The sequence below is a fragment of the Myotis davidii genome, unplaced genomic scaffold, assembly GCF_000327345.1.
Source record: "Myotis davidii unplaced genomic scaffold, ASM32734v1 scaffold125, whole genome shotgun sequence".
NCBI lineage: Eukaryota > Metazoa > Chordata > Mammalia > Chiroptera > Vespertilionidae > Myotis > Myotis davidii.
In genome coordinates, this window is record NW_006299390.1 from 7,862,019 (window position 1) to 7,870,839 (window position 8,821).

General features: G+C 57.4%; 1 protein-coding gene across 1 annotated transcript in view; it reads right to left on the minus strand.

Annotated features, from left to right (window-relative positions):
• Positions 1 to 8,821, minus strand: part of FAM188B (family with sequence similarity 188 member B) — an 81,289-nt gene that overhangs the window by 20,382 nt on the left and 52,086 nt on the right. Inside the window, exons 10-13 of the mRNA XM_015571253.1 lie at positions 8,690 to 8,791; positions 7,090 to 7,153; positions 6,419 to 6,484; positions 2,898 to 2,965 (exon numbers count right to left, since the gene is read on the minus strand). Of these exons, the coding sequence (XP_015426739.1) occupies positions 2,898 to 2,965; positions 6,419 to 6,484; positions 7,090 to 7,153; positions 8,690 to 8,791 (300 nt within the window). The remainder of the gene's footprint in view (positions 1 to 2,897; positions 2,966 to 6,418; positions 6,485 to 7,089; positions 7,154 to 8,689; positions 8,792 to 8,821) is intronic.

Genomic DNA, 8,821 nt, shown 5'->3' on the forward strand with positions numbered 1-8,821 from the left:
CGGTCATGAAGGGTCATCCTAGGACTGCCCGGGGGGGGAGGGAGCCTGGGTCTGGACTGGAGAAGGCCCGCCCGTGCCCCACCTGATGTTCTCAGGCAGCCTACCTTTTGTCGTTGTTAATCCTCACTCGAGGACACTTTTCCATTGATTTTTAGAAAGAGACAGAGGGAGAAGCATCAATGTGAGAGATGCATGGGCTGGTTGCCTTCCGCATGTGCCCTGGCAGGCTGGCGATCAAGCCTGCAACTGAGGTACGTGCCCTTGACTAAAACTGACTAAAACTATAAGGCATCTTAAACTTAAACACATAGGAGAGAGTTGGTGTCCTCTCCAGCACCTCTGGGGGGGTGCACTCCAGGGCAGGGACGGGTCCTCCTGCCGCCTTCTCCCGCTCCATCTGAGGAACAGCACACAGTGCCCAGGGAGCCCCGGGCCACTAGAAAGTGCCTGCTAAGGGTGACTGCAGCCGCAGGTGCACCCATCACCCATTGCAGGACATCCCTGTGGCCGCGTCTCCTCCACGAGGCACCAAGAAGACTGAGGGCAAGAAAGGACAGGATGGGACACCGGGCATCTGGGCACAGTGGAGACAGGGTCAGATGGCAGCGGCCGTCATCCAGGCTTGCTAACCAGCCCGTGCCAAGCACACACTTACTTCTCCATTAAATCTTGGGAAGCAGGAATTACCACCCCCTTTTACAGACAAACTCAGGTTCAGAGGGTTATACAGTCAGACCTGAAACCAAGTCTGTTTTATTCCCAAGTTCAGATCCTTAAACAGCAAACCAAAGAGCCCTGTCTGGGGTGTGGGGTCAGGCTGCCAGGTTAAGCTGTGTGACGGGGGCAAGCCACTGGCCTCCCACACCTCACTTCTTCCCCTGAAAGGCAGGGTGCCGCCCAGCAGGGTGCTGTGAGAATGACAAGCTTCACGTGCGGGTGTTAGAGCAGAGGGAGAAACATCACGATGTGGGTGCCATGGCCCCCAGTGCCCAGAGCGTGTCCGCTGTGCTGTCTTCTTAGGAAAGGGGAAGGGGAGGCCGTGGGAGTCAGACAAGCCCGATCAGCTCCTGCTGAGTCCAACACTGAAGCAGGTCTCTGCGCCAGTCCTGCTGGCAAGCGGGGCCAGGCTGGCCTAAGCTGCCCAGGGAGACCTCAAACCATCGGCCTCCAGGCCCAGGAAGGTCCTCAGAGGCTGTGAAGGGAGGGGACTGTCAGTAACACGCTCTCTCTCCTGCTCTGGGAACCGGAGGGGACTGCAGCTGGGTCACACGTGTGTCTGCCTGTGTGTGTGTCTGTCTGTGTGCATATGTGTGCATGTCTGCTGTGTGTGTGCCTGTGTGTGTGTGTGGGGGGGGGGTGCCTAAAGTCAAGAGAAAAGGGTTTGGTAGGGCTGTAACTTCAGGCCCATCAGCATGAGCTTCTGCAGGCTCAGTGAGGCACCTTCCCCACATGCGTGCCCAATGCCCACAGGTGACGGCCTGCCCGGCGTAGGTAAAGGGCAGGAGGGGGCAAAAGCAGCCCCGGTGGCCCAGCTCGGGACAATGTGAACAGCAGCCTGGATGGTGGGCCTGGAGCTTCTGCAGCCTGAGACACCAGAACCGTTCCCTGCAGGAGGCATGTGAACAGGGTGCCAGCCCCCAGGCTGGAGCCAGGGCCTAGACCCCTGAGCTAAAGAGGCTGCTGCACAGGTCGGGGAGCCAAGGCTGGGAGGCCCCCACTGCGAGACGTCACCAGGCCTGGCCCTTCTGAAAGCTCAGCTTCCTGTCAGTGAGGTCTGGGTTCTCACCACAGCTGGAGACCCCTCCCCCCACCCTGTCAGCCCAGGATCAGCAGACCAGGCCTGGGGAGGAGGCGGCGCAGCTCGTGGTCTCCATGCACGTGAGCCGGGCCAGGAATGAACCCTATCATCATGGCAGGATTAGGAGAAAATGCCATTAGAAAACGCTGAGCGCACATGTTAATAAGGTCAGCAGCAGCAGGTGGCCAGCGGCACCAGGCCTCAGCGCCCTCCCGTCCTCCTCCCAAAAGCACTGAGGCCTCAGGGAGCGTGGACCGGCCCAGGCCCGGCCTCAGGAGCAAGTGTCTCCTTCTTCCTGGGCCTCCCCAGCCTGGGCACCGCACGACGACGCTTTCAGCCGCCCCACATCCCGGGCCGAGCTGCTTAGGGTTATGCCCAAATCTTCCCCACACCAAGCACCCCAAAGTGCAAATGCATTCCCCCAGGTGTCCACGCCTCAGGGCCTTCTCTCCGCTTGGAACTGAGTGTGCCATCGATTGTACTCCACAAGATATTAATGTGCCATTAAGCTGAACTCTCCCTGGTGACATAGGCCCAGCGAGGGACATGGATGAGAAGTCCAGAGAGCTCCTAGGAGTAATCTTGATGGAGGCTCCAGCTCGGGGGCTGCAGGGGATGAGGACGCCTGGAGTTGGGATCCAGCCTTCTGCCCCCGCTGCCTGCCAGGCCCCACACACCCACCCCGCCATCTCAGAGCTGACTAGACCCGAGCCTTGCAGCCTGCAGATTGCCTTGGCCTAGGCTGAGTCCCCCTTTCCCTGAGCTCTTAGAGCCCTCGGTCACCTCCCAGGTTTCAGACTCGATTGTCCATCCCCACACATGTCCCAGGGGAGTCCACATGGGTGTGAAGTGTGCCCAGCAAACTCTCAGGTCACCCCCTCACTACTCCGCATACGCAGGCAGACCGAAAAGAAGGCAGCACTGAACACACATGCATGTAGAATGTAACTGCTCTCTCCTCCGCCAGCCTTCCTTCAGCCTCCCAACCAGGCTCGCAAAGGAAGCACCCACTGTGCGCCAAGCACCACCCTGCGCTCTGGGGAGGCGCAGTGAGCAAGACAGACAAGCCACCCGGGAGGTGAGGGAGGAAGATACTCACAGCTCAGTGGACCGGGACAGGATGGCAGACAGGGTGAGCAGGATGCATCCATAGGGGCCCACTTCGAACTGGGAAGAGGAGAGAGGAATAAGCACCCATTAGGTCTGCACCTTCCTCCTTTCACTTCCAGGGGTCACAGCCCAGGGAGCAGCCTGACCCTGAGCCAGCTGCCTCCAGCCAGCCCAGAGGTGGTTGGGTGGCCCCAAGGCAGACCCCCTCAGGGATGAGGACGATGGGAGCAGACACAGTGCCCACCCAGGACCACACCCTCCACCTCCAGGTCCTGGAAGCTCAGGACTCGGCAGCGGCAGGAGCAGCCTGTTGCCAATGCCAGTGTCTTATACTCATCGTCACATTTCACGCTCACAGACGGTCCCGTGACTGCTATTCCTGCCGTCTGCCCTGTGAGGAAACTGGGGCTCAGAAACTGTGCAAGTGGCAGGCCAAGCAGCCAGGGAGCAGCCCGCCGGGCATGTGGGGGTTTCATCTGGTTTCAAACCCCTTACCCCACAGAGCTGCGCCGTGGAGAGCAGCAAAGAGCGGGCTGGGCAGAGTGGGGTCTGCAGGGCAGTAAGGTGGGCTGGGCAAGAGCAAGGGCAGATCTGGTCTTTTAAAGTTTTTATTTCCTTCCTCAGGGATTATTTGGATTTTTTAGATATTGCATTACAATATTATTTATGCTGATTACTGAGGTTTGGGGTGTCCCTCGAATTTGACACCCAAAGGGGAGCACCTTACTTGTCTCTCCTAGTCCTGGCCTGTTTGGAGCCACAGCTTCGAGCTGGGCTGCCTGGTTGAAATCCCAGCTCTGCCACTCCTAACCATGTGACCACAGGGACATTTTCTAACTTCTCTGTCCCCAGTCTTCTCCTCTGTAAGCAAGGATACAAATCATAGGCCCTACACTCCCCAGGTCATTGTGAAGATTAAGTGAGATCATCCTTGCAAAGCACCTGGACCAGGCCCAGCACCTGTGTTAGCTGTTGGTGGGATGCTGGCTCCAAACTGCACACCTGTCCAGTGAGCCCCTCAGGCACTGTCTACTGGGCTAGACCGTGTCCCTTGGGTTTCCTAGAGAAATGCCATCGCCTCACTGCAAATCAGTGTGAAGACCTTACTCATCCCACTTTGGTGACGATACCACTTCTGTGAACTGTTGTCGAAGATGCTGCCTGTTAAAATAGCCAGTTCTTTACATGTGATCAGTTTGTTTTTGGACTTATAGCCAGGAAAAAAAGGTTGTTTTCCTGGAACAATAAGATTTATAGAATTTATCATATTTCCATTTGCCTTGGCTGCCAAGCTCTAAGCCAAATATGGTGCTCAGGTGTGGTAACTATTTTAGCTCCAGCTTTTGATAAAATTATCTCTTCTTTTTCGCAAAATATAGTCTTTACTTCTGTCCACTAATTCAATTAGTCATTCAAAAAAAGCACCACATGCATTAGCCAAGAGGCTACTCCCCGCTAAGGTTGTGCTGTGAACAGGTGGGCACAGATCTGCCTCCTGATAAGTAACTTGGGGGAGGAGGACAAGACACAACAGGAGGGGTGGGGAAGGGGCTCTGCTCTGATGGGAATACAGGTTCCTCTGGAGACACACAGGAAGGACCTTCAATACAGACATCGAGTTTGGGGAAGGAGGGAGTGTCAAGAAAGGCTTTCTGGAGAAAATGGTGTCTGAACAGAAACCCAAGGGACAAGGCGGAATCAGAAGAGAAGGGAGTGCTGTTCCGCACAAGAGGAAAGGCACGTGCAAAGGCCTAGAGGTTACCCCGTTAGAACACAGAAAAGCCCGAGGCCATCACTTCTCAATAAGTGACTTTCCATCTGTGATTGGAAGTAGAGATGGAGGAAACGAGTCAACAGCCATCTTAAACCCACCTCGTCTTAATCCTGTGATCCCAGGCCAGTCACCTCACTCTGTTGTCCTCCTGTCCCCATTTGCAAAACGTGGACCACGCACACCTCCTCTGCACATTTCCGTGGATGTGGTGACCACCGCACAGAGCAGGGCTGAGTCCTTGCGGGGGGACTTGGGTCCCCTGCGCCCTTGTCACGGCTCTACCACTGACTTGTGTGCTGCCTTAGGGAGTGACAAAGCTCTCCCAGCCTCAGTTTCCCCTTCCGAACATCGCCTGGACAGGCCTGCAGAGACTGTCTCCTCGTAGGACCGTGATGAAGGGGACACCGAAGCCACTGGGAGCCCACTCTCTCACGGCAAGAGCTATTATTCCACTCGGGCCAACCTTGTCCAGTCCCTGGGACACCCTGAGGGACCTTGCAGAGCCCTGGCTGTGGCCTCCATGTGGACTGTTAGACGAGACCACAGACCGGAGGAAATGCCCCCACCTGGGCTCTTGCCGGAACATGACCGAATGGCACCAAAAAAAAAACAGTGACTCAAATTATCTCATCAAATTCAAGCTGCCAAGACACGGGAGAGCGCAGGGCCAGGCGCCTGCCCTGAAAGGCCGGAAACCATCGCTGGGGCCAGGAACCCGTCTGTCCCGCTGGGGAAGGGCCATTCCCATGCTGCTCGGGCCACAGAGACCCAAGCCCACCAGGAGCCCCACTCGGAGGCAGGGCGGAGGCATCCCCGGCTCGCGGGGACCAGCCAGACACCCCGCCCAGGGGGCGAGCGGTAATGAAAGCACAGCAAGGAGGCTATTTATTTGGGCAGAGACGGCTCGGTGTTGGTTTCCAGGCCTGGCACGAGGAAGCCCTCTTAGGCGCAGGCCATGAAAAATGAATTTGGTGAGGGTTGTGCTGAGGCAGCTCAGCGGCTTCCAGCAAAAACATAAGTTAAACTGCAGGGGAAACACGGCCTTCCAGAGAGGAGGGCCAGCTATCGACCGCGTGCACCCAGGGACCAGAGCGGGCAGGGGTGGGGGGAGGGAGGTTTGCCCAGAGGCTGGCAGAGGAAGGCGTCCCTCCCCGGCACAGGCCCCACGCTCTGAACCTTCACAGCCAGTCTTGCTGGGGCTTCCTGGACACCTGGGGGTACAGGCCCCGCCCACACGCAAGGATGTAGACCTTGGTGCTGAGGGTCACCAGAGGCCATTGGTGGGCAGTGAGGGGGCCTCAGATGCTTGGGTCATGTGATCAGCACCCCAGGGCCCCTCCCACTCACTGGCAAAGGGTTCTTTGCTTCTGGAGGTGTCTGCTTCCCCGCAGACAGAAAGCTCTCAAAGCCACCATCGAGTGGCTGCTTCCCTCCACTCGGACCCCGCTCCATCCGCCACGGCAGCCCCCACAGTGGCAGCAGGCTGAACCTGGCAGCCACGCCAGCCCTTCAGGAGCATGGCCGGGCCTGGGTCCCTGCTCCCCAAGCCCACTCTACTGCAGCCACGGTGCCCAGGGCCAGCAGCAGCTCCTCCCTAGCCTCTACCTACCACCCCCCAGCACCGCCCAGGGTGGGGGAAGGAGGGGAGGGGCAATGCCAGTTCACCAACATCTCGTCTACAAACAAAGTAAAAGGCTTAACAACGCGCACCCCACAAACTAAACCACCGTGCGTACCTGATGGATGCTTTGTTGGAGAAAAGCCACCAGCTCCTCATAGCAGGTCAAATCGTAGAGTATGAGCTGAGGAGACACAAACACAGAGTGAACCGCCAGAGCCAGGAGCCTGAGGAGCACCTGGGGGTGGGGCGGGGGCAGGCGGGGACGGTGGGGCAGGTGTCCTATCCAAATCGCCACCCAGGCCAGTTCTAAGCCCAGCAGGCAGTGTCCTGAGTGGAGTGGAAAGCAGCAGATAGGAGTTTCTTTTGCTTTCTCGGGCAGGTCAGGAAAAAACACTTTTAGAGAAAACATCCAACAAAGTGAGACCCTTCCTCAGGCTCCCAGGGCCACATGGGCCCAGACTCAGGTCACATGAAAACCACTCGGTAAAGCAAAGCCCCCACGGTGGCGGCCTCCTGGGGGCGGAACTCTGGGCTTGGTACAACCTCGATGTCACAGGCTGACCAATAGCCTTTTGGGGGGACCATAAAGCCAGTTCTGGCAAGAGCCCACCCCCAAAGCCCCCACCTGCCCGCCCCAGCCCCAGCCCCAGGCCCTGGAGGAGGTTCTGCTGGCAGGGCCACAGGGAGGGCTGGCCCTCCCCAGCTGAGGAAGGATTTACTTATATGAAAGGAGACCGTGCCCAAACCAAGCCAAGGGTTGCGTGATAATTTTCCAGAAAGCCGTACTGTTTCTAAGACTCCATCTGCTTTGTATTTCCCTGTTGGAATGAACTGCTGTGTTCCCGAAGCCCTAAAAAGGAAATGGAGACGCATGAGTCCTGTGTGTGGAAAAAGGCATGACCTTGAGCCAGGGCGAGTCCACATGTGCCATTCAATGAGGGCGGGCGGGAAGGTGGCTCCAGGGAGAGAAGGAGCCAAGGCGTTCTCACTTTTCCCCACAAGGCTGGGTCCAGAGAGCACCACGAACAGGAGAAAGGAGGGAAAGGAATGGAAAAAAGACAGCAGGAGAGCTGGGCATGGCCAACCTACATCCTGGCAGGAGGAAGTCGGCCTGTCCCCCACAACCGACAGACACAGGTCCACACTCAGGGATGCTGGCTTGCCCTTGGTGCTCAGGGACGTCAGGAGTCCCAGCCTCTGAGGCTCCCGCCGACCCACCAGCGTGTTTTCACAGCATCCTGGGTGCCCCTGCCACCCAGTGAGGCTGGGCCTAGAAGCTGGGCTGGGGGTTGGGGCCCACTGTGCCATCGGCCGGCTGTGTAGCCTTGGGCCAGCCACTGCCCCTCTCTGGGCTTCTCTTTCCTAGTTTGTAAACCAGGAAGAAATTGAATTTTTGCCCCATCTGCTCTCAGGGCTGCCAGGCAGATCCTCAGGGCCAGGTTAGTACGTTAACTGGAACATGGGCACCAAGGACGAGCACTCTGTAGGCTCAATAAGAATAATGGCAATACCTACACTGACATGGCACTTATATGTGCCGGACAGTGTCTGAGCATTCCACACTCATTTGTTGTTATCTATCATTTATTTACATGGATTTATGATTTACACTGATAGAGCATCATTTATTATACATCATTTGATTTATATGGACTCATTTAATTCCCTCATAATCACTAGTCATGTAATCATCACCCCCATTTTCCAGATGAGTCAACAGAGGAGGCACAGAGAGGTTGAGTCAGTTGCCCAAGATCCAACAGCCAATAAGTGACAGAGCTGGGAAAAGGCAGCCCTTTCCTACAGCCTGGCCACAGCGCTGGGGCCCAGTGATGCTTCCATCAGGCCGGAAGCCAGCCATCCGTGTGGATTACGAGGATGGCGCCTCCACCCGGGGTAGGAGGGAGGTAGCAGGAAGGCACTGTTGGCTCCACCATCGACCACTCCCCTGAGCCCCCTCCTCTGAGGGACCCAGGCGACAGAACAAACAGAGCGTGCTTTGGGTTGGGGAGAGGATACAAATCGGGGTGATGGTGACTAGGTCAACTGAAGGGTTGTTCTCCAAGACTTCTGGATCAGAAAATTATAGAGGTGAGCAGGCTGCGGGTCAGCAGTTTTCTCGGGCAGGTACCACCTCCCAGAGCTCCCCAGGCATGGGGGACAGGCAGGCAGGCAGATCTGGCCTGTCCTGAGATGAGACTGACACCTGCCCCCCACCCACACCCACCCCCCGCCAGGGCAGGGCTGCCCAGCACATCCGATGGCTCTCGGGGCCGGTCCCAGCATGGGACACAGGCAGGGGTCTGGGAGGACACACAGCCAGCTTGACCACAGCTGAGCCAGCCCAAGGTTAAGTGGTAGCAACACGGTTCCGGGAAGCACTTACAGTGTGACCACGGCTCTCTCGTGGCCCCCAGCCCGCCACAAAATGTCCGCGATGGCCAGGGCCAGGCAGTGGGTCCTGTGGGCATTGGACGGTTGCAGCTGCCTGAGGAGGAAAAAGGAGTGTGTTTATGTC